Consider the following 25,189-nt stretch of genomic DNA (forward strand, 5'->3'; position numbering starts at 1 on the left):
GTGGGGGGGAAAAGGGGAAAATAAGAGGAAAAAAAGGGGGGAAAATGGGGGAAAAAAAAGGAAAAAATGGGGGAAAAAAGGGAAAAATGGGGGGAAAAAAGGAAAAATTGGGGGGAAAAAAAGGAAAAAATGGGGGGGGAGAAAAGGAAAAAATGGGGGGGAAAAAGGAAAAAATTGGGGGGTAAAAAAGGGAAAAATGGGGGGGAAAGGGAGGAAGGAAAGAAAAAAGGAGAAAAAAGAAAAAAGGGGGGAATGGAGGGAAAAAAGGGAGAATAAAGGGGGGAAAAGTGGGAAAAATGAGGAAAAAGGGGGAAAATGAGGAAAAATGGGGGAAAATGAGGAAAAATGGGGGAAAAATGAGGAAAAAAAGGGGAAAAATGAGGAAAAATGGGGGAAAATGAGGAAAAAAAGGGGGAAAATGAGGGAAAAAAGGGGGGAAAATGAGGAAAAAAGGGGGAAAATGAGGGAAAAAGGGGTGGGACCCCCCCCCTCCCCAAAAAGGGGGTGCTTGAAGAGCTTAAAGGGTGGGGAAGGGGTCCCAAAAAAACTGGGGGAGGGGGGGGGGCAGTAAAAAATCCCCCCCCTGGAGCCCCCAAATTGAGGGGGGACCCCAAAAAAGGGGGAAAAAAGGGGACCCCAAAAAGGGGGAAAACTGGGAACTGGGGGGGGGCTGAACAAGGTCAATACAAAGCTCCAAGTGTTAGTGGGGTGGGGCCCCCCCCCGGGTTGGGGTTTTTGGGGGGTTTTTGGGGTTTTTTTTGGGGTTTTTTTTGGGGTTTTTGGGGCTCACGAGGGCATGCACTGCACCCGGTCCGGCCCCTCCTCCTCATCGTCCGAGGTGTCCGAGGAGCTCCCGGAATCGTCCGAGGGGGAATCGGCCCCGGGGTCCCGGCGGCGCTGGGGGAGAAAATGGGGAATGAACGGGGGCAGGAGTGGGGGAAAAATGGGGGAAATGGGGAAAAAATGGGGGAAAAATGGGGAATGAACGGGGGCAGGAGTGGGGGAAAATGGGGAAAAATGGGGGAAAATGGGGAATGAATGGGGGCAGGAGTGGGGGAAAAATGGGGGAAAATGGGGGAAAATGGGGAATGAATGGGGGCAGGAGTGGGGGAAAAACAGGAAAAATGGGGGGCAGGAATGGGGTCAGAAACGGGGAATGAACGGGGGCAGGAGTGGGGGGAAAAATGGGGAAAAATGGGGGCAGGAGTGGGGAGAAACGGGGAAAAATGGGGAATGAATGGGGGAAATGGGGGCAGGAATGGGGAAGATGGGGAAAAATGGGGGCAGGAATGGGGAAAAACAGGAAAAATGGGAATGAATGGGGGCAGGAATGGGGGCAGGAATGGGGAAAATGGGGGAAATGGGGTCAGGAATGGGGAATGGGGGTAGGAGTGGGGGAAAACGGGGGAAATGGGGGCAGGAATGGGGAAAATGGGGCCAGAAACTGGGTCAGGAATGGGATCAGAAATGGGGGAACTGGGGAAAATGGGAAAAGCAGGAAGTGGGATAAGAGGTGGGAAAAAGTGGGGAAAAAGCAGGGAAAAGAGGGGGAAAAAGGAGGGAAAAGTGGGGAAAAGGAGGAAAAGTGGGGAAAAGGAGGGGAAAGAGGGGGAAAGGAGGGAAAAGAAGGGGAAAAGGAGGGGGGAAAGAAGGGGAAGGAGGGAAAAGGAGGGAAAAGAGGGAAGAAAGTGAGGGGAAAGTGGGGGGAAAAGGAGGGGAAAGAGGGGGAAAGGAGGGGAAAAAGTGGGGGAAAAGGAGGGGGAAAGTGGGAAAAAGGAGGGAAAAGAGGGGGAAAAGGAGGGGAAAGAGGGAAAAAAGGGGGAAAAGAAGGGGGGAAAGAAGGGAAAAGAGGGGAAAAGGAGGGAAAAGAAGGGGAAAAGGAGGAGAAAGTGGGGAAAAAACGAGGGAAAAGAGGGGAAAAAGTGGAAAAAAGGAGGGAAAAAGGAAGGAAAAGAGGAAAAAATAGGGAAAGTGAAAAAAGGGAGGGGGAAAGTGGGAAAAAAGGAGAGAAAAGAAGGGGAAAAAGGAGGGAAAAGAGGGAAAAGGGAGGGGAAAGAAGGGGAAAAGGAGGGAAAAGAAGGGAAAAAGGAGGGAAAAGAGGGGAAAAGGAGGGAAAAGTGGAAAAAGGGAGGGGAAAGTGGGAAAAAAGGAGAGAAAAGAAGGGGAAAAAGGAGGGAAAAGAGGGGAAAAGGAGGGGAGAAAGTGGGAAAAAGGAGAGAAAAGAAGGGAAAAAGGAGGGAAAAGAGGGGAAAAAGGAGGGGAAAGAAGGGGAAAGTGGGAGAGAAAGGAGGGAAAAGGAGGGAAAAGAGGGGAAAAGAGGGAAAGTGGAAAAAGGAGGGAAAAGAGGGGGGAAAGGAGGGAAAAGTGGGAGAAAGGAGGGAAAGGAAGGGAAAAGTGGGAAAAGGGAGGGAAAAGAAGGGGGAAAAGGAGGGAAAAGAGGGGAAAAGGAGGGAAAAGAGGGGAAAAAGGAGAGGAAAGTGGGAAAAAAGGAGAGAAAAGTGGGAGAAGGAGGGGAAATGGTGGGAAAAGAGGGAAAAAGGAGGGGAAAGAGAGGGGAAAGAGGGGAAAAGGAGGAAAAGAGGGGAAAGGAGGGAAAAAGAGGGAAAAAAGGAGGGAAAATAGGAGGGAAAAGAAGGGAAAAGAAGGGAAAAGGAGGGAAAAGGAGGGAAAAGAGGGAAAAAGAGGGGAAAAGAAGAGGAAAAAGGAGGGAAAAGGAGGGAAAAGAGGGAAAAAGGAGGGAAGTAAAGAACGGAAAAGTGGGAAAAAGGAGGGAAAAAAGGAGGAAAGAGGGGGAAAAGGAGGGAAAAAAGGAGGGAAAGAAGGGAAAAGAGGGGAAAAGAGGGGAAAAGGAGGGGGGAAAGTGGAAAAAAGGAGGGAAAAGAGGGGGAAAGGAGGGAAAAGGAGGGAAAAGAAGGGGAAAAGGAGGGAAAAGAGGGGGAAAAGGAGGGGGAAAAAGGAGGGAAAAGAGGGAAGAGAAGGGGAAAAGGAGGGAAAGAAGGGAAAAGAAGGAAAAGAAGGGAAAAGAAGGGCAAAGCAGGGAGAAGCTGGAGCAGGGGCAGGAGCAGCAGAGCAGCTGCCCGCTGGGTACCCGGTGTGTGGGCGGGCGCTGGCGCAGGTGGTGCATGAGGAACCAGAGCATGTGGCTGTCAAACATGTCCGTGTGGTGCAGGCTGTCCTCGTCCCCGCTCCACCTTGTTCTTCTTGATCACCTGCGGGGAAAGGGGGTAAATTCCAGGGAGAAACAGGGGCAGATTCCATGGGGAAACGGGGGCAGATTCCATGGAGAAACAGGGGTAGATTCCATGGAGAAACGGGGGCAGATTCCATGGAAAACCTGGGTTGAATTCTGGAAAACCTGGGTCACATTCCATGGAGAAACGGGGGCAGATTCCATGGAAAAACAGGGGCAGATTCCATGGAAAACCTGGGTTAGATTCCATGGGAAAAACAGGGGCAGATTCCATGGGAAAACGGGGGCAGATTCCATGGAGAAACGGGGCCAGATTCATGGAAAAACAGGGGTAGATTCCATGGAAAAACGGGGGGCAGATTCCATGGAAAAACGGGGGGCAGATTCCATGGAAAAACGGGGGCAGATTCCATGGAAAAAACAGGGGCAGATTCCATGGGAAACCTGGGTTAGATTCCATGGAAAACCTGGGTTAGATTCATGGAAAACCTGTGTTGTATTCTGGAAAACCTGGGTTACATTCCATGGAGAAACGGGGGCAGATTCCATGGAAAAACAGGGGCAGATTCCATGGAAAAACGGGGGGTAGATTCCATGGAGAAACAGGGGCAGATTCATGGAAAAACGGGGACAGATTCCATGGGGAAACGGGGGCAGATTCCATGGGAATCCTGGGTTATATTCCATGGAAAAGCTGGGTCACATTCTATGGAGAAACGGGGGCAGATTCCATGGAAAAACGGGGCAGATTCCACAGAAATCCCGGGTCATATTCCATGGAAAACCGGGGTTGTATTCTGGAAAACCTGGGTCACATTCCATGGAAAAATGGGGTCAGTTTCCATGGAAAAACAGGGGCAGATTCCATGGAAAAGCTGGGGCAGATTCCATGGAAAAACGGGGGCAGATTCCATGGAGAAATGGGGGCAGATTCCACAGAAATCCCAGGCACATTCCATGGGAATCCCGGGTCATATTCCATGGGAATCCCGGGTCATATTCCATGGGAATCCTGGGTGACATTCCATGAAAATCCCGGGTCAGACCCATGGAAAACCCGGGGTCATATTCCATGGAAAAGCTGGGTTGTATTCTGGAAAACCTGGGTTACATTCCATGGAAAAATGGGGACAGATTCCATGGAAAATTCGGGTCAAATTCCGTGGAAAACCTGGGGCACATTCCATAGAAATACTGGTTCACATTCCATGGAAAACCTGGGTTATATTCCATGGAAATCCCGGGTCATATTCCATGGAATTCCTGGGTCAGATTCCAGGTAAATCCTGGGGCACATTCCATGGAGATCCTGGGATATATTCCATGGGAAACCTGGGTCATGTTCCATGGAAAACCTGGGTTGTATTCCATGGAAAACCCAGGTCAGATTCCAGGAAAACCTGGGTCATAATCTATGGAAATCCTGGGTCAGATTCCATGGGAATCCCGGGTCAGATTCCATAGAAAACCTGGGTCACATTCCATGGGAATCCCGGTCAGACTCCATGGAAATCTGGGGTCAGACCCCATGGGAATCCCAGGAATGTCCCAGGAATGTCCCAGGAATGTCCCAGGAATACCCCGGGAATACCCCGGGAGTATCCCAGGAGTATCCCAGGAGTATCCCAGGAATGCCCCAGGAATACTCCGGGAATACCCCAGGAATATCCCGGGAATGGCTCAGGAATACCCCAGGAACATCCCAGGAGTACCCCAGGAATGTCCCAGGAATACCCTGGGAATACCCCAGGAACACCCCAGGAATGTCCCAGGAACACCCCAGGAACACCCCAGGAATGCCCAGGAACATCCCGGGAACACCCCAGGAATACCCCGGGATTACCCCAGGAACACCCCAGTAACACCCCGGGAATACCCCATGAATACCCCGGGAATACCCCAGGAATACCCTGGAACAGCCCCAGGAATGTCCCAGGAATACCCCAGGAATACCCCAGGCCAGCCCCAGGAATACCCCAGGAACACCCTGGGAACACCCCAGGAATACCCAGGGAATACCCAGTAACACCCCAGGAATACCCCAGGCCAGCCCCAGGAATACCCCAGGAGTACCCCATTAATACCCCAGTAACACCCCAGGAATACCCCGGGAATACCCCAGTAACACCCCAGTAACACCCCAGTAACACCCCAGGAGTACCCCCAGTAACGCCCCAGTAACACCCCAGGCCAGCCCCAGTAACACCCCAGTAACACCCCATTAATACCCCAGTAACACCCCAGTAACACCCCATTAATACCCCAGGCCAGCCCCGGGCCAGCCCCGCTCACCTCCTTGAGGCCGCGCAGCTCCGTGGGCGCCTCGGCCGTGGGGGCCCAGATCTTCACGTCGTGGTCCAGGCCACTGGTGGCCAGCACGGGCAGGTGGGGATGGGGCTCCAGGCAGTTCACCTGGGGAGAAAAACAGAGATTTGGGAAAAATTGGGAAAAATGGGGAGTTTGGGAATGGGGGTGAGGGTCCAGGCAGTTCACCTGGGGAGAAAAACGGGGAAAAATGGGAAAAATGGGAAAAATGGGAAAAATGGGGAGTTTGGGAAGGGGGGTGAGGCCCAGGCAGTTCACCTGGGGAGAAAAACGGGAAAAAATGGGAAGAAAATGGGAAAAAATGGGGAGTTTGGGAATGGGAACGAGGGCCCAGGCAGTTCACCTGGGGAGAAAACCGGGAAAAATGGGAAAAATGGGAAAAATGGGGATTTTGGGAATGGGGGTGAGGGTCCAGGCAGTTCACCTGGGGAGGAAAAACAGGGATTTTGGGAAAAAATGGGAAAAAATGGGGAGTTTGGGAATGGGGGTGAGGGTCCAGGCAGTTCACCTGGGGAGAAAATGGGGATTTTGGGAAAAATGGGAAAAATGGGATTTTGGGAATGGGAACGAGGGTCCAGGCAGTTCACCTGGGGAGAAAAACGGGAAGAAAATGGGAAAAATGGGAAAAATGGGGAGTTTGGGAATGGGAACGAGGGCCCAGGCAGTTCAACTGGGGAGAAAAATGGGGAAAAATGGGGGAAAAATGGGCATTTTGGGAAAAATGGGGGAAAATTGGGATTTTGGGAATGGGGGTGAGGGTCCAGGCAGTTCACCTGGGGAGAAAAACAGGGATTTTGGGAAAAATGGGAAAAATGGGGATTTTGGGAATGGGAATGTGGGTCCAGGCAGTTCAACTGGGGAGAAAAACAGGGATTTTGGGAAAAAATGGGAAAAATGGGGATTTGGGAATGGGAACGAGGGTCCAGGCAGTTCAACTGGGGAGAAACATGGGGGGAAAATTGGAAAAATGGGCATTTTGGGAAAAATGGGAAAAATTGGGGATTTTTGGGAATGGGAACAAGGGTCCAGGCAGTTCACCTGGGGAGAAAAACGGGGAAAAATGGGAAGAAAATGGGAAAAATTGGGATTTTGGGAAAAAATGGGAAAAATTGGGATTTTGGGAAAAATGGGGATTTTGGGAGAAAATGGGGAGTTTGGGGAAAAATGGGAAAAATGGGGAGTATGGGAATGGGAACGAGGGTCAAGGCAGTTCACCTGGGGAGAGAAAACAGGGATTTTTGGGAAAAATGGGGAAAAAATGGGCATTTTGGGAAAAATGGGAAAAATGGGCATTTTGGGAATGGGAACGAGGGTCAAGGCAGCTCATCTGGGGGAGAAAAATGGGAAAAATGGGAAAAAATGGGCATTTGGGAAAAATGGGGGAAAATAGGGATTTTGGGAATGGGAACATGGGTCCAGGCAGTTCACCTGGGGAGAAACATGGGGGAAAATTGGAAAAATGGGGATTTTGGGAAAAATGGGAAAAATGGGGACTTTGGGAATGGGGGGTGAGGGTCCAGGAAGTTCACCTGGGGAGAAAAATGGGGGGAAAATGGGAAAAATTGGGATTTTGGGAAAAATGGGGATTTTGGGAATGGGAACGGGGGTCCAGGCAGTTCACCTGGGGAGAAAAATGGGGAAAAAATGGGAAAAAATGGGGTCAGGAATGGGGTTGGGAATGGGAAAGGTGAGGGTGAAGCTCCAGGGAGTTCACCTGGGGAGAAAAATGGGGGAAAAAATGGGAAAAAATGGGGATTTGGGGATCAGCAATGGGATTGGGAATGGGGGAGCTGCTCCTCCAGGCAGTTTAAGTGGGAAAAAATGGGAAAAGTGGGAAAAATGGGAATGGCAATGGGGAAAGTGTGGGTACAGCTCCAGGCAGCTCACCTGGGGAAAAAAAACAAAAAGGGGAAAAAGGGGGTGAGAAAATGGGAAAAAAAGGGGGGAAAAGAGAGAGGGAAAGGGGGGGAAAAGAGGGGGAAAAGAGGGGGAAAAAGGAGAGGAAAAAAAGGGGGGGAAAGGGGGTGAGAAAATGGGAAAAAAGAGGGAAAAAGAGGGAAAAAGGGGGGAAAAAGGGGGAAAAGAGGGGGAAAAGAGGGGGAAAAGAGAGAGGGAAAAGAGAGAGGGAAAGGGGGGGGAAAGGGAGAAAAAAGGGGGGAAAAGAGAGGGAAAAAAGGGGGGGAAAAAGGGGGAAAAAGGGGGGGAAAAAGGGGGGGGAAAAAAGGGGGGAAAAAAGGGGGAAAAAGGGGGAAAAAGGGGGGAAAAAGGGGGGAAAAAGAGGGAAAAAGAGGGAAAAAGAGGGAAAAAGGGGGAAAAGAGGGGGAAAAGAGGGGGAAAAGAGGGGGAAAAGAGAGAGGGAAAAGAGAGATGGAAAAGAGAGAGGGAAAGGGGAAAAAGGGGGGAAAAAGGGGGGAAAAAGGGGGGAAAAAGGAGAGGAAAAAAGGGGGGGAAGGGGGTGAGAAAATGGGAAAAAAGGGGGGAAAAAAGGGGGAAAAAAGAGGGAAAAAAGAGGGAAAAAAGGGGGGAAAAAGGGGGAAAAGGGGGAAAAGGGGGAATTTTGGGGCCTCACCACTCCGCCCTTGTCGCCCTCCATGAACTGCACGATCTGGCAGGAGGATTTTTCCCAGAGGAAAATGGGGGAAAAAAAGGGGAAAAGAGAGAGGGAAAGGGGGGGAAAAAGGGAGAAAAAAGGGGGGAAAAAGGAGAGGAAAAAAGGGGGGGAAGGGGGTGAGAAAATGGGAAAAAAGGAGGGAAAAAAGGGGGAAAAAAAGGGGGAAAAAGAGGAAAAAAGGGAAGGGGCCCTTCCTGCTCCTCCCAAAGCAGCAGAGGAAATTCGGGATGGGGCCGTTCCCAGCACAGGCCCTTCCCTTTCCTGCAGGAAACACCTGGAAAAATCCCCCAGGATCCCGGGGAATCGGCCAAATCCGGGATCCTGCCCACCCTGGGAACGGGAACGGGGCCATCCCGCTGCTTTTGGGGTCAGAAGAGAGGGGGAAAAGGGGGGAAAAAGGGGGGTGAGAAAATGGGAAAAAAGAGAGGAAAAAAGGGGGGGAAATGGGGTGAGAAAATGGGAAAAAAGAGGGGAAAAGAGGGGGAAAAGAGGGGGAAAAGAGGGGGAAAAAGGAGAGGAAAAAAGGGGGGGAAGGGGGTGAGGAAAATGGGGAAAAAGAGGGGAAAAAGAGAGAGGGAAAAAAGAGAGAGGGAAAAGAGAGAGGGAAAAGAGAGAGGGAAAGGGGGGGAAAGGGAGAAAAAAGGGGGAAAAGAGAGGGAAAAAAGGGGGGGAAAAGGGTGGGAAAAAAGGGGGAAAAGAGGGGAAAAGAGGGGAAAAGGGAGGAAAAGGGGAGGAAAAGGGAGGAAAAGGGAGGAAAAGGGAGGAAAAGGGAGGAAGAGGGGAAAAAGGGGGGAAAAGGGGGGGAAAGGGGGGGAAAGGGGGATAAAGGGGGAAAAAAGGGGGGGAAAAAAGGGGGGAAAAAAAGGGGGGGAAAAAGGGGGGAAAAAAGGGGGGGAAAAAAGGGGGGGGAAGGGGGTGAGAAAATGGGAAAAAAGGGGGGGAAAAAAGGGGGAAAGAGAGAGGGAAAGGGGGGGGGGGGAAGGGAGAAAAAAGGGGGGAAAAGGGGGGAAAAAAGGGGGGGAAAGGGGGGAAAAAGGGGGGAAAAGGGGGAATTGGGGAATTTTGGGGCCTCACCACTCCGCCCTTGTCGCCCTCCATGAACTGCACGATCTGGCAGGAGGATTTTTCCCAGAGGAAAATGGGGAAAAAAGGGGGAAAAGAGGGGGAAAAGAGAGAGGGAAAGGGGGGGAAAAAGGGAGAAAAAAGGGGGGGAAAAAGGAGAGGAAAAAAGGGGGGGAAGGGGGTGAGAAAATGGGAAAAAAGGGGGGAAAAGAGGGGGGGAAAAGAGGGGAAAAAAGGGGGAAAAAAGGAGAGGAAAAAAGGGGGGGAAGGGGGTGAGAAAATGGGAAAAAAAAGGGGGAAAAGAGGGGAAAAGAGAGAGGGAAAGGGGGGAAAAGAGGGAAAAAGGGGGAAAAGAGAGGGAAAAAGGGGGAAAAGAGAGGGAAAAGAGAGAGGGAAAGGGGGGGGAAAGGGAGAAAAAAGGGGGAAAAGAGAGGGAAAAAAGGGGGGAAAAAGGGGGAAAAAAGGGGGGGAAAAGGGGGGAAAAAAAGGGGGGGGAAAGGGGGGGAAGGGGGTGAGAAAATGGGAAAAAAGGGGGGAAAAAAGGGGGAAAAAAGGGGGAAAAAAAGGGGGAAAAAAGGGGGAAAAAAAGAGGGAAAAAAGGGGGAAAGGGGGAATTGGGGAATTTTGGGGCCTCACCACTCCGCCCTTGTCGCCCTCCATGAACTGCACGATCTGGCAGGAGGATTTTTCCCAGAGGAAAATGTGGAAAAAAGGGGAAAAAAAAGGGGGAAAAAGAGGGAAAAAGAGGGAAAAAAAGTGGGGAAAAAGGGGGAAAAAAGGGGAAAAAGGGGGAATTGGGGAATTTTGGGGCCTCACCACTCCGCCCTTGTCGCCCTCCATGAACTGCACGATCTGGCAGGAGGATTTTTCCCAGAGGAAAATGGGGAAAAAAGGGGAAAAGAGGGGAAAAGAGAGAGGGAAAAGGGGGGGAAAAAAGGGAGAAAAAAGGGGGGAAAAGGGGGGAAAAAAGGAGAGGAAAAAGGAGAGGAAAAAAAGGGGGGGAAGGGGGTGAGAAAATGGGAAAAAAGGGGGGGAAAAGACGGGGGAAAAGAGGGGGAAAAAAGGGGAAAAAAGGGGAAAAAAGGGGGAAAAAAGGGGGGAAAAAAGGGGGAAAAAAGGGGGAAAAGAGGGAAAAAGAGGAAAAAGGGGGAAAAGGGGGAATTGGGGAATTTTGGGGCCTCACCACTCCGCCCTTGTCGCCCTCCATGAACTGCACGATCTGGCAGGAGGATTTTTTCCCAGAGGAAAATGGGGAAAAAAGGGGAAAAAAAAGGGGGAAAAAGAGGGAAAAAGAGGGAAAAAAGGGAGGAAAAAAGGGGGAAAAGGGGGGAATTGGGGAATTTTGGGGCCTCACCACTCCGCCCTTGTCGCCTCCATGAACTGCACGATCTGGCAGGAGGATTTTTCCCAGAGGAAAATGTGGCCGCAGTCGCTGCCGCTCACCACGAACTCGCTCTTGGGGCCGTAGAAATTCACCCCTTTCACTGGGAAAAAATGGGGGAAAAAAGGGGGAAATGGGGAAAAAAGGGAAAAAATGGGAGGTTTGGGGGAGTCTCCAGAGGAGTTCCTGGCTGGGAAATCAAGGAAGGCAGCCCCAAAGGTTTATAGGGATCTTCAAAGGGGTTTTGGGGGGTTTAGGGGGATTTTGGGGGGTTTTAGGGCTGGTTTTGTGGTGATTTTGGGGGTTGATTTTGAGGTAACTGGTTTTGTGGTGATTTTGGGGTTGATTTTGAGGTAATTTGGGGAAGGATTTGGGGTTGATTTGGGGGTGATTTAGGGTTAATTTGGGGGTGATTTTGGTGGTGATTTTGGGGTTGATTTTGAGGTAATTTGGGGAATGATTTAGGGTTGATTTGGGGGTGATTTAGGGCTGATTTAGGCTTGATTTTGGGGTGGGTCTAGGGCTGATTTAGGGTTGATTTTGGGGTATTTTAGGGCTGATTTGGGGGTGATTTAGGGCTGATTTTGGGGTATTTTAGGGCTGATTTAGGGTTGATTTTGGGGTATTTTAGGGCTGATTTAGGGTTGATTTTGGGGTGGGTCTAGGGCTGATTTAGGGTTGATTTTGGGGTTGATTTTGAGGTAATTTGGGGAAGGATTTAGGGTTGATTTTGGGGTTAATTCTGAGGTAATTTGGGGAAGGATTTAGGGCTGATTTGGGGGTGTTTTAGGGCTGATTTTGGGTTGATTTTGGCGGTGATTTGGGGTTAATTCTGAGGTAATTTGGGGAAGGATTTAGAGTTGATTTGGGGGTGATTTAGGGTTGATTTTGGGGTATTTTAGGGCTGATTTAGGGTTGATTTTGGGGTTGATTTTGAGGTAATTTGGGGGAAGGATTTAGGGCTGATTTTGGGGTGATTTAAGGCTGGTTTAGGGTTGATTTTGGGGCGTTTTAGGGCTGATTTTGTGGTGATTTTGGGGTTGATTTTGAGGTAATTTGGGGAGGGATTTAGGGTTTGATTTGGGGGTTAATTCTGAGGTAATTTGGGGAAGGATTTAGAGTTGATTTGGGGGTGATTTAGGGCTGGTTTTGGGGTATTTTAGGGCTGATTTAGGGTTGATTTTGGTGGTGATTTTGGGGTTGATTTTGAGGTAATTTGGGGAAGGATTTAGAGTTGATTTGGGGGTGATTTAGGGCTGATTTTGGGGTGTTTTAGGGCTGATTTAGGGTTGATTTTGGGGTGTTTTAGGCCTGATTTAGGGCTGATTTTGTGGTGATTTTGGGGTTGATTTTGAGGTAATTTGGGGAAGAATTTAGGGCTGATTTTGGGGGTGATTTAGGGCTGATTTAGGCTTGATTTGGGGGTGGGTCTAGGGCTGATTTAGGGTTGATTTTGGGGTGCTTTAGGGCTGATTTAGGGTTGATTTTGGTGGTGATTTTGGGGTTAATTTTGAGGTAGTTTGGGGAAGGATTTAGGGTTGATTCTGGGGTATTTTAGGGCTGATAGAGTGCTGATTTTGGGGTGGGTTTAGGGTTGATTTTTCAGGCTGTTTCAGGGCTGGTTTTGGGGTAATTTTGGGCTTTTTCTGGACTGTTTTCAGGATGTTTCTGGCTGTTCCTGGGCTGCTTTTGGGGTAACTTGGGGCTGGTTTTGGGTTGGTTTTGGGGTGATTTGGGATGGATTTGGGCGTTACCCGTGGCGTTGTTGCAGTGGCCCTTGTAGCACCGGCTGTACTGCACTGCTTTAGGGCTGGTTTAGGGCTGGTTTTGGGGTGATTTGGGGCTGGTTTTGGGGCTGGTTTTGGGGCTGTTCCTGGGCTGGTTTTAGGGCTGGTTTTGGGGTGTTTTGGGATGGATTTGGGGGTGTTTTCCCACCCGTGGCATTGTTGCAGTGGCCCTTGTAGCGCCGGCTGTACTGAGCTGGTTTAGGGCTGGTTTAGGGCTGGTTTTAGGGCTGGTTTTGGAGCTGGTTTTGGGGTGGTTTTAGGCCATTTTTGGGGTGATTTGGGATGGATTTGGGCGTTACCCATGGCGTTGTTGCGGTGGCCCTTGTAGCGCTGGCTGTACTGCGCTGCTTTAGGGCTGGTTTTGGGATATTTTTGGGGTGATTTGGGGCTGTTCCTGGGCTGTTTTTGGGGTGATTTTGGGGTAATTTGGGGTTACCCGTGGCGTTGTTGCGGTGGCCCTTGTAGCGCCGGCTGTACTGCGATGGTTTAGGGCTGGTTTTGGGCTGGTTTAGGGCTGGTTTTGGGGCTGGTTTTGGGGTGGTTTTAGGCCATTTTTGGGGTGATTTGGGATGGATTTGGGGGTGATTTAGGGCGTTACCCGTGGCGTTGTTGCGGTGGCCCTTGTAGCGCCGGCTGTACTGCGCTGCTTTAGGGCTGGTTTTGGGATATTTTTGGGGTGATTTGGGGCTGTTCCTGGGCTGGTTTTAGGGCTGTTTTTGGGGTGATTTGGGGTGTTACCCGTGGCGTTGTTGCGGTGGCCCTTGTAGCGCCGGCTGTACTGCGCGCCGTCGCTGTGCGAGGAGTCGAACAGGTAAATGTCCTCATCATTGTATGAGGCCAGCAGCTCTGGAATGGGGGGAAACGGGGGGAAATTGGGAAAAACGATGTGCAAAAATGGGAATAAACATGAGGGGAAATTGGGGAAAAACAATGTGCAAAAATGGGAATAAACACAGGGGGGAAATGGGAATAAACATGGGGGGGAAACTGGGAAAAAACGATGTGCAAAAATGGGAATAAACATGAGGGGAAATGGGAATAAACAGGGGGGGAAATTGGGAAAAACAATGTGCAAAAATGGGAATAAACAGAGAGGGAAATGGGAATAAACAGGGGGGGAATTGGGATAAAAACAGGGGGAGAATGGGAATAAAGGGGGGAAATTGGAAAAACACAGGGGGAAATGGGAATAAACACAGGGGGGAAATTGGGATAAAAACAGGGGGAGAATGGGAATAAATGGGGGGAAATTGGGAAAAACAAGGGGAAATGGGAATAAATGAGGGGAAACTGGGAAAAAAACAGGGGGAGAATGGGAATAAACATGAGGGGAAATAGGGATAAAACACAGGAAAATGGGAATAAACATGAGGGGAAATTGGGAAAAATACAGGGGGGGAATGGGAATAAACACAGGGGGGAAATCAGGAATAAACACAAAGGGAAATGGGAATAAGCATGGGGAAATTGGGAAAAATACAGGGGGAAATGGGAATAAACATGAGGGGAAATAGGGATAAAAACAGGGGGGAATGGGAATAAACATGAGGGGAAATTGGGATAAAAACAGGGGAGAATGGGAATAAATGAGGGGAAATGGGAATAAACACAGGAAAATGGGAATAAACATGAGGGGAAATTGGGATAAAAACAGGGTGAGAATGGAAATAAATGGGAGGAAATTGGGGAAAAACACAGGAAAATGAGAATAAACATGAGGGGAAATTGGGATAAAAACAGGGGCGGAATGGGAATAAACATGAGGGGAAATAGGGATAAAAACAGGGTGAGAATGGAAATAAATGGGAGGAAATTGGGAAAAACACAGGAAAATGAGAATAAATGTGGGGAAATTGGGATAAACATGAGGGGAAATGGAATAATGGGGGGAAATCAGGAATAAATGGGGGGAAAATGAGAATAAACACCAGGAAATGGGGAATAAACACAAGGGGAAATAATGGAAATAAACGGGGGGAAGATGGGAATAAACACAGAGAAATGGGAATAAAGACAGGAAAATGGGAATAAACATAGGAAAATGGGAATAAAGACAGGAAAATGGGAATAAACATGAGGAGAAATGGGAATAAACATGAGGGGAAATGGGAATAAACATGAGGGGAAATGGGAATAAACATGAGGAGAAATGGGAATAAACAGGGGAAAAATGGGGAAAAAAAAGGGGGGGAATGGGGGAAGTGGGGAATAAATGGGGGGGAATTGAGGAAAAACCCAGAGAAATGGGAAAAACCAGTGGGGAGATGGGAAAAAGGGAAAAATGGGAGGAAAAATGGGAAAAATGGGGAGAGAACGGGAAAAATGGGAGGAGAATGGGGAAAATGGAGAGAGGGAAAAAACCAGCAGGAAAATGGGAAAAATGGGATGAAAATGGAAAAAAGAGGAGGAAAATGAGGGAAAAGAGGAGGGTCTGGAGCTCAACAGGATTTTTTTTTTGGGGGGGAAATGATTTTTATTTTTGGAAAATATGGATTTTTGGGGAAAGTCAGTTTGCTGGGGGAAGAGGTGTTTGTTTGAGGATAAACAGGTGGGTTTTGGGGGAAAAGGGTAATTTTTGGGGGAAACTGATGTTTTTTGGTGGGAAATGAGGGGGTTTGAGGGAGTGGGAGCCCCCCAGAACTGCCCAAATTTCCCACCTGGACTCACCTGAGCCATCGTGGCTGTAGACCAGGCAGGTGATGTTGGCTTTGGACTCACAGTTCACCTGGAAAAGTGGGAAAAAAAGGGGGAAAAAGTGGGAAAAAGTGGGAAAAAGTTGAGATCCAACCCCTTTTCCTGGGAATTCTGAGTGTTAAACCCCCAGATGAGGCTTTAAAGAGGCAGAAAATTTGGATTGAGAGGCAAAAAAATCAACAATGAAAAAGATTTCTGGAGGTTTTTCTGCCTCTTCCTGAAGGGGTTTTCTAGGAAGTTTTCCATAGGATTGTTCTGGGGTGATCCCAGTGCTCCCAGTCCCCTCCCAGTGCTCCCAGTCCCCTCCCAGTGCTCCCAGTTCCCTCCCAGTATGCCCAGTACCAGGTGGTGGGGGCAGAACTTCTTCAGGACCCCCGTTGTTCTCGTTCTCATCGATTTTCCTCTGATCATAAATCCTGCAGGAATCAGGGGGAAAACAAAAAACAAAACAAAAAAAGGTTGGATTCACCCCAGGGAGGTTTTTTTATCCCCCCAAAATTCCCACCCCGAGATCCCAGGGTTCCAAATTCCATCCTAAAATTCCCTGGGATTTTTTTTTGTGTGTCCCAGATTTGGGGCAGGAGTGATGTTCCCATAGGCAAAATTCCATCCTAAAATTCCCTGGGGATTTGGGGCAGAAATTCCATTCTTGCCACAAATTCCATCCTAAAATTCCCCTGGGATTCTGTGCTGGTCCCAGTCCCAGATTTGGGAAGGGAAAATTGGGAATTTGGGAAAGGAAAGAGGCAGATTTGGGAATCCCTGGATTTGGGATGGGAAATCCCTGCCTGGATTTGGGATGGGAAATCCCTGGATTTGGGATGGGGAATCCCTGGATTTGGGATGGGAAATCCCTGGATTTGGGGTGGGGAAATCCCTGCCTGGATTTGGGATGGGGAATCCCTGGATTTGGGATGGGAAATCCCTGGATTTGGGATGGGAAATCCCCGGATTTGGGATGGGAAATCCCCGGATTTGGGATGGGGAATCCCTGGATTTGGGATGGGGAATCCCTGGATTTGGGATGGGGAATCCCTGCCTGGATTTGGGATGGGGAATCCCTGGATTTGGGATGGGGAATCCCTGGATTTGGGATGGGGAATCCCTGGATTTGGGGTGGGGAAATCCCTGGATTTGGGATGGGGAATCCCTGGATTTGGGATGGGGAATCCCTGGATTTGGGATGGGAAATCCCTGGATTTGGGATGGAAATCCCTGCCTGGATTTGGGATGGGGAATCCCTGCCTGGATTTGGGATGGGAAATCCCTGGATTTGGGATGGGAAATCCCTGGATTTGGGATGGGGAATCCCTGGATTTGGGATGGGGAAATCCCTGCCTGGATTTGGGGTGGGAAATCCCTGGATTTGGGATGGGAAATCCCTGGATTTGGGATGGGAATCCCTGGATTTGGGATGGGAAATCCCTGCCTGGATTTGGGATGGGAAATCCCTGGATTTGGGATGGGGAATCCCTGGATTTGGGATGGGAAATCCCTGGATTTGGGATGGAGAATCCCTGGATTTGGGATGGGAAATCCCTGATTTGGGATGGGAATCCCTGGATTTGGGATGGGAAATCCCTGCCTGGATTTGGGATGGGAAATCCCTGGATTTGGGATGGGGAATCCCTGGATTTGGGATGGGGAATCCCTGGATTTGGGATGGGAAATCCCTGGATTTGGGATGGGAAATCCCTGCCTGGATTTGGGATGGGAAATCCCTGCCTGGATTTGGGATGGGAAATCCCTGGATTTGGGATGGGAAATCCCTGCCTGGATTTGGGATGGGAAATCCCTGGATTTGGGATGAGGAATCCCTGGATTTGGGGTGGGGAAATCCCTGGATTTGGATGGGAAATCCCTGGATTTGAGCTCTCCCAGTGCTCCCAGTTTGGCCTCACCTCCCAAACTGGTCCCAGCCCCTGATTTGGGAAGGGAACCAGGCGGATTCAGAAAGGGGCAGGGGTGCATTTGGGAATCCCTGGATTTGGGATGGGAATTGCTGGATTTAGGATGGGAATTGCTGGATTTAGGATGGGAAATCCCTGGATTTGGGCTCTCCCAGTGCTCCCAGTTTGGCCCCACCTCACAAACTGGTCACAGGCCGCCCACAGCAAACTGGGAGGTGTTGGCAGGGTTGACAAAGATGGTGTAGAGCCCAACCTTCTTCTCCTTCTCCTTTGTCACCACAATTTCCTGGGAAAAATCCTTGGATCAGCCCCAATCCCAGCCCAAATTCCCCCAGATCCCAGCCCCAATTCCCAAGTAATGGGAATTCCCAGTGGAGAAAATCCCCCCAAAAAATGAGCAGGAATTGGGGGTAAAATGAGGGTGGGGAATGTTCCTGAGGTTAGGAATTTCCAAGGGAAAATCCACACTGGAAGAATTCCCAAAGGGAAAATGGGATTTGGGGGAGTTTTCACCTAAAACCAGCCAGGAATTGTGGGAATTTGGGGCATTCCAGGAGTGAAATATTCAGGGTTGGCTCCACCAGGGCGAAATTCCAAAGGGATCCAGCCCAAAGGACAGGCTGGGAATTCCCAAGGAAAATGTGATTTCCCAAAAAAAAACCTCAGATTTTTCCCCAAACTCCACCTGTTATTTCCCAAATCCTGTCTGTTTCCCCTACCCAAATTCCCATTTTTCAAAAAAAAAAAATTAAAAAAAAAATCCCCATTTCCCTGACAGAATCCTCATTTTCCTGTCTACCATTCCCCCCACTAAAATCCCCATTATTCTCCCCAAAATCCATATTTTTCCCCCCACTAAAATCCCCATTTTTCAAAAAAAAAAAAAAAAAAATCCCAATTTTTCCAAAAAAATCCCTGAAAACAGCTGGGATTTGAGGGAATTTGGGCCATTCCAGGAGGGAAAAATTTGGGGTTGGTTCTGCCAGGGTGAGAATTCCAGAGGGATCCAGCCCAGGGAGGGGGTTGGGATCAGCTCCAGCCGCGGATTCCGGAGGGATCAGGGATTAAAGGGCTCGTCCTGGTTATGAAACCCTGGGATTTGGGCTGGATCAGCCTCCGGAATGACAGCCAGAAGCTTGGAAAAACACAGGGAGATAGAAAAACTGCTTTTCCCAAAAAAATCCCTGCTTTTCCACAAAAAAACATTGATTTTCCCTCTAAAAATAATCAGGTTTTGCCCAAAAGTCCCTGATTTTCATCAAAAAAAAAAAGCTTTTTCCTCAGAAAACAGTGGTTTTTCCCAAAAAACCAACCTGCTTTCCCCCCCAAAAAAATGTTCTCCCACAAAATTACTCTGATTAAAAAAAGTAATTGATTCTCCCCACCCCAAAAAAAATCATTTTAAAAAAAATATATATTTTCCCCAAAAATATTCATGTTCCCACAAAACATATCGAATTTTCCTGCAAAAATCAATTTTCCAAAAACACCCAACCCATTTTCCCCACAAAAATAACCTGATTTCCCCCAAAAATCCCCGATTTCCCCAAAACCCTGATTTTTTTTCCCCCAAAACCCACTTCCCATTTCCTGCCCAGAATTCTCCGTTTCCTACACAGAATTCCCATCTTTCCCCTCAGAATTCTCAAATTTTCCCTCACAATTCCCAATTTCTCGCCCATAATTTCCAATTTTCCCCTCAGAATTCCCGATTTTCCCCTCAGAATTCCCACTTTTCCCCTCAGAATTCCCACTTTTCCCCTCAGAATTCCCATTTTTCCCCTCACTCACGAGGTGGGCCAGTCCTGCCGCAGGTCAATGGAATCCCCATTTCCTACCCCAAATCCCCCTTTTTTTTCCCCAGAATTCCCATTTCCCACTCAGAATTCCCACTTTTCCCCTCAGAATTCCTATTTTTCCCTTCACAATTCCCAATTTTCCCCCTCAGAATTCCCACTTTTCCCTTCAGAATTCCCACTTTTACCCTCAGAATTCCCAATTTTCCCCTCACTCATGAGGCAGACCAGTCCTGCCGCAGGTCAATGGAATCCCCATTTCCTACCCCAAATCCCCCTTTTTTCCCCCAGAATTCCCATTTCCCACTCAGAATTCCCACTTTTCCCCTCAGAATTCCTATTTTTCCCTTCACAATTCCCACTTTTCCCCTCAGAATTCCCACTTTTCCCCTCAGAATTCCCACTTTTTCCCCTCACTCATGAGGCAGGCCAGTCCTGCCGCAGGTCAATGGAATCCCCATTTCCTACCCCAAATTCCCCTTTTTTCCCCCAGAATTCCCATTTCCCACTCAGAATTCCCACTTTTCCCCTCAGAATTCCTATTTTTCCCTTCACAATTCCCACTTTTCCCCTCAGAATTCCCACTTTTCCCCTCAGAATTCCCATTTTTCCCCTCACTCACGAGGTGGGCCAGTCCTGCCGCAGGTCAATGGAATCCCCATCTCCTACCCCAAATCCCCTTTTTTTCCCCCAGAATTCCCATTTCCCACTCAGAATTCCCAATTTCCCCCTCAGAATTCCCACTTTTCTCCTCAGAATTCTGAATTTTCCCCTCAGAATTCCCAATTTTCTGGCCACTCACGAGGTGTGGCTGGTCATGCTGCAGGTCGGTGGAATCCCATCTCCCACCTCAAAGACCTTTTTTTACCCCACAGAATTCCCATTTCACCCACAGAATTTCCATCTCCTGCCCAGAATTCCCACTTTTCCCCTCAGAATTCCCAATTTCCCCCTCAGAATTCCCACTTTTCCCCTCAGAATTCCCATTTTTCCCCTCAGAATTCCCATTTTTCCCCTCACTCACAAGGTGGGCCAGTCCTGCCACAGGTCAATGGAATCCCCATTTCCTACCCCAAATCCCCCTTTTTTTTCCCCAGAATTCCCATTTCCCACTCAGAATTCCCACTTTTCCCCTCAGAATTCCTATTTTTCCCTTCACAATTCCCATTTTTCCCCTCAGAATTCCCACTTTTCCCCTCAGAATTCCACTTTTCCCCTCACAATTCCCAATTTCCCCCTCACTCATGAGGCAGGCCAGTCCTGCCGCAGGTCAATGGAATCCCCATCTCCTACCCCAAATCCCCTTTTTTTCCCCCAGAATTCCCATTTCCCACTCAGAATTCCCAATTTCCCCCTCAGAATTCCCACTTTTCTCCTCAGAATTCTGAATTTTCCCCTCAGAATTCCCAATTTTCTGGCCACTCACGAGGTGTGGCTGGTCATGCTGCAGGTCGGTGGAATCCCCATCTCCCACCTCAAAGACCTTTTTTACCCCACAGAATTCCCATTTCACCCACAGAATTTCCATCTCCTGCCCAGAATTCCCACTTTTCCCCTCAGAATTCCCACTTTTCCCCTCAGAATTCCCATTTTTCCCCTCACTCACGAGGTGGGCCAGTCCTGCCACAGGTCAATGGAATCCCCATTTCCTACCCCAAATCCCCCTTTTTTTTCCCCAGAATTCCCATTTCCCACTCAGAATTCCCACTTTTCCCCTCAGAATTCCTATTTTTCCCTTCACAATTCCCACTTTTCCCCTCAGAATTCCCACTTTTCCCCTCAGAATTCCCAATTTCCCCCTCACTCATGAGGCAGGCCAGTCCTTCCGCAGGTCAATGGAATCCCCATCTCCTACCCCAAATCCCCTTTTTTTTCCCCCAGAATTCCCATTTCCCACTCAGAATTCCCAATTTCCCCCTCAGAATTCCCACTTTTCTCCTCAGAATTCTGAATTTTCCCCTCAGAATTCCCAATTTTCTGGCCACTCACGAGGTGCGGCTGGTCATGCTGCAGGTCAGTGGAATCCCCATCTCCCACCTCAAAGACCTTTTTTTACCCCACAGAATTCCCATTTCACCCACAGAATTTCCATCTCCTGCCCAGAATTCCCACTTTTCCCCTCAGAATTCTGAATTTTCCCCTCAGAATTCCCACTTTTCCCCTCAGAATTCCCATTTTTCCCCTCACTCACGAGGCGGGCCGGTCCTGCCGCAGGTCAATGGAATCCCCATTTCCTACCCCAAATCCCCCTTTTTTTTCCCCAGAATTCCCATTTCCCACTCAGAATTCCCACTTTTCCCCTCAGAATTCCTATTTTTCCCTTCACAATTCCCATTTTTCCCCTCAGAATTCCCCCTTTTCCCCTCAGAATTCCCATTTTTCCCCTCACTCACGAGGTGGGCCAGTCCTGCCGCAGGTCAATGGAATCCTCATTTCCTACCCCAAATCCCCCTTTTTTTCCCCCAGAATTCCCATTTCCCACTCAGAATTCCCACTTTTCCCCTCAGAATTCCTATTTTTCCCTTCACAATTCCCATTTTTCCCCTCAGAATTCCCACTTTTCCCCTCAGAATTCCCACTTTTCCCCTCACAATTCCCAATTTCCCCCTCACTCATGAGGCAGGCCAGTCCTGCCGCAGGTCAATGGAATCCCCATCTCCTACCCCAAATCCCCTTTTTTTCCCCCAGAATTCCCATTTCCCACTCAGAATTCCCAATTTCCCCCTCAGAATTCCCACTTTTCTCCTCAGAATTCTGAATTTTCCCCTCAGAATTCCCAATTTTCTGGCCACTCACGAGGTGCGGCTGGTCATGCTGCAGGTCGGTGGAATCCCCATCTCCCACCTCAAAGACCTTTTTTTACCCCACAGAATTCCCATTTCACCCACAGAATTTCCATCTCCTGCCCAGAATTCCCACTTTTCCCCTCAGAATTCTGAATTTTCCCCTCAGAATTCCCACTTTTCCCCTCAGAATTCCCATTTTTCCCCTCACTCACGAGGTGGGCCAGTCCTGCCGCAGGTCAATGGAATCCCCATCTCCTACCCCAAATCCCCTTTTTTTCCCCCAGAATTCCCATTTCCCACTCAGAATTCCCAATTTCCCCCTCAGAATTCCCACTTTTCTCCTCAGAATTCTGAATTTTCCCCTCAGAATTCCCAATTTTCTGGCCACTCACGAGGTGCGGCTGGTCATGCTGCAGGTCAGTGGAATCCCCATCTCCCACCTCAAAGACCTTTTTTTACCCCACAGAATTCCCATTTCACCCACAGAATTTCCATCTCCTGCCCAGAATTCCCACTTTTCCCTCAGAATTCCCAATTTCCCCCTCAGAATTCCCACTTTTCCCCTCAGAATTCCCATTTTTCCCCTCACTCACAAGGTGGGCCAGTCCTGCCACAGGTCAATGGAATCCCCATTTCCTACCCCAAATCCCCCTTTTTTCCCCCAGAATTCCCATTTCCCACTCAGAATTCCCACTTTTCCCCTCAGAATTCCTATTTTTCCCTTCACAATTCCCACTTTTCCCCTCAGAATTCCCACTTTTCCCCTCAGAATTCCCACTTTTCCCCTCACTCATGAGGCAGGCCAGTCCTGCCACAGGTCAATGGAATCCCCATTTCCTACCCCAAATTCCCCTTTTTTCCCCCAGAATTCCCATTTCCCACTCAGAATTCCCACTTTTCCCCTCAGAATTCCTATTTTTCCCTTCACAATTCCCACTTTTCCCCTCAGAATTCCCACTTTTCCCCTCAGAATTCCCATTTTTCCCCTCACTCACGAGGTGGGCCAGTCCTGCCGCAGGTCAATGGAATCCCCATCTCCTACCCCAAATCCCCTTTTTTTCCCCCAGAATTCCCATTTCCCACTCAGAATTCCCAATTTCCCCCTCAGAATTCCCACTTTTCTCCTCAGAATTCTGAATTTTCCCCTCAGAATTCCCAATTTTCTGGCCACTCACGAGGTGTGGCTGGTCATGCTGCAGGTCGGTGGAATCCCCATCTCCCACCTCAAAGACCTTTTTTTACCCCACAGAATTCCCATTTCACCCACAGAATTTCCATCTCCTGCCCAGAATTCCCACTTTTCCCCTCAGAATTCCCAATTTCCCCCTCAGAATTCCCACTTTTCCCCTCAGAATTCCCATTTTTCCCCTCAGAATTCCCATTTTTCCCCTCACTCACAAGGTGGGCCAGTCCTGCCACAGGTCAATGGAATCCCCATTTCCTACCCCAAATCCCCCTTTTTTTTCCCCAGAATTCCCATTTCCCACTCAGAATTCCCACTTTTCCCCTCAGAATTCCTATTTTTCCCTTCACAATTCCCATTTTTCCCCTCAGAATTCCCACTTTTCCCCTCAGAATTCCCACTTTTCCCCTCACAATTCCCAATTTCCCCCTCACTCATGAGGCAGGCCAGTCCTGCCGCAGGTCAATGGAATCCCCATCTCCTACCCCAAATCCCCTTTTTTTCCCCCAGAATTCCCATTTCCCACTCAGAATTCCCAATTTCCCCCTCAGAATTCCCACTTTTCTCCTCAGAATTCTGAATTTTCCCCTCAGAATTCCCAATTTTCTGGCCACTCACGAGGTGTGGCTGGTCATGCTGCAGGTCGGTGGAATCCCCATCTCCCACCTCAAAGACCTTTTTTTACCCCACAGAATTCCCATTTCACCCACAGAATTTCCATCTCCTGCCCAGAATTCCCACTTTTCCCCTCAGAATTCCCACTTTTCCCCTCAGAATTCCCACTTTTCCCCTCAGAATTCCCATTTTTCCCCTCACTCACGAGGCGGGCCGGTCCTGCCGCAGGTCGATGGTGAAGACCACGGCGTCCTCCCCTGCAGACAGGAACGTGCAGGGCGAGTCCGGCTCCAGCGCCAGCTGGGATTGGGGGAAAAAAAAGGGAAAAACCAGTGAGAATAACTCCCAAAAATTCCAAAAACCAGGAAAATCCACCTGGGAAAAATCCCAGGTTTGGAAATTCCTGCTCCGAACTGCAGCGATGTCATCTGGGTGGTGTCATGGGGACAACAGCACAGCCAAGGGTCTGAATTGCACCCAAAAAGTGGGAAAATCCTAAAAATCCTGGATTTTAATGGACTTGAGTGGCTAAATCCACCCCCCTTACCTTTACAGTGACATCAAAGGTGACAATGGCCACAGGCAAGCCTTGAAATATTTGGGAATTGCACAGAAAGTGGGAAAATCCCTTCCTTTCTCCCAAAAACCCCTCGGATCTCCAGGAAAAGGAGATCTCACCCATTCCCAAGCACCCCAAATCCTGGGATGTGGCATTCCCAGGATCTGGCATTCCCAAATCCCAGCCCACCTTGTGGGAAGCCCCCTTGTGCTGGTCTCGGTGCTCTGAGAACTCTGTCACCTCTGTGGTGGCATCCCCTGCTCCCAGCACTGCTCCCACCCCATTCCCACTGTGTTCCCCCATTCCCAGGCACCCCAAATCCCGGGATTTACCATTCCCAAATCCCAGGCACCCCAAATCCCAGGATTTGCCATTCCTCGGATCCCCCTCACCTTGTGGGAAGCCCCTCATGCTGGGCCATGCGCTCGGTGCTGTGACAGCAGCACCTTCGGTGGTGACATCCCCACCCCACTCCCACTGCATTCCCAAGCACCCCAAATCCTGGGATTTGCAATTCCCAAATCCCAAGCACCCCAAATCCCGGGATTTGCCATTCCTGGGATCCCCCTCACCTTGTGGGAAGCCCCCTTGTGCTGGGCCATGCGCTCGGTGCTGCGACAGCACTGGGTGTCACTGGGTGGTGACATCCCCTGCTCCCAGCACTGCTCCCACCCCATTCCCACTGCGTTCCCCCATTCCCAAGCACCCCAAATCCCAGGATTTGGCATTCCTGGGATCCCCCTCACCTTGTGGGAAGCCCCCTTGTGCTGGGCCCACGCGCTTGGTGCTGCGGCAGCACTGGGTGGCCGAGAGCTCGGCCACGCGCACCTGCCCGTCCCGGGCACACATGGCCAGCGTGGAGTCACCGCTGTTGGGCAGGAATTTGGCCTGGAAAACAGGGAAAAAGTGGGGAAAAAAATGGGAAAAAGGGACAGGAGAATGGTGGGGGGAGAGGGGAAGGAAAGGGGGAATCGCAGAGGAGGTGGGAGGGGGAAGGGATGGGGGGGAATTGGTGGAATTGTTCTGGGAGTTGTCCCAGTTCTCCTGGGAATCATCCCAAATTCTCCCCTGGGAATCATCCCAAATTCTCTCAGGAATCATCCCACATTCTCCCAGGGATCCTCTCAAAATCTCCCAGGATTGGGGTGTCAGTCTGTGGGATTTAGGAACCTGTTCCCAGATCTTTTCCCAAGCATCTCCTGGCCCAGGTCAGCTGCTCCGGGGACCCATTCCCACCCCAAACAGGGACCCTTGAGGATGATGAATTTTAGCGCACACCTGTGGGATTTG

The 25,189-nt window shown here is 49.6% G+C and overlaps 1 protein-coding gene across 1 annotated transcript in view; it reads right to left on the reverse strand.

The window, feature by feature from the left end:
- Positions 1-740: 740 nt before the first annotated feature.
- The window catches only part of LOC129134123 (DDB1- and CUL4-associated factor 8), a 34,272-nt gene continuing 9,823 nt past the window's right edge, over positions 741-25,189 (reverse strand). Inside the window, 15 exon segments of the mRNA XM_077192019.1 lie at positions 741-897; positions 3,089-3,181; positions 3,183-3,209; positions 5,483-5,602; positions 9,201-9,218; positions 10,560-10,672; positions 13,095-13,202; positions 15,024-15,081; positions 15,393-15,425; positions 15,427-15,466; positions 17,136-17,149; positions 17,151-17,246; positions 23,542-23,640; positions 24,089-24,114; positions 24,673-24,787. Coding sequence (XP_077048134.1) covers positions 787-897; positions 3,089-3,181; positions 3,183-3,209; positions 5,483-5,602; positions 9,201-9,218; positions 10,560-10,672; positions 13,095-13,202; positions 15,024-15,081; positions 15,393-15,425; positions 15,427-15,466; positions 17,136-17,149; positions 17,151-17,246; positions 23,542-23,640; positions 24,089-24,114; positions 24,673-24,787 — 1,071 coding nt within the window. The 3' untranslated portion in view covers positions 741-786.

Source organism: Agelaius phoeniceus, chromosome 31 (assembly GCF_051311805.1).
Source record: "Agelaius phoeniceus isolate bAgePho1 chromosome 31, bAgePho1.hap1, whole genome shotgun sequence".
Lineage (NCBI taxonomy): Eukaryota > Metazoa > Chordata > Aves > Passeriformes > Icteridae > Agelaius > Agelaius phoeniceus.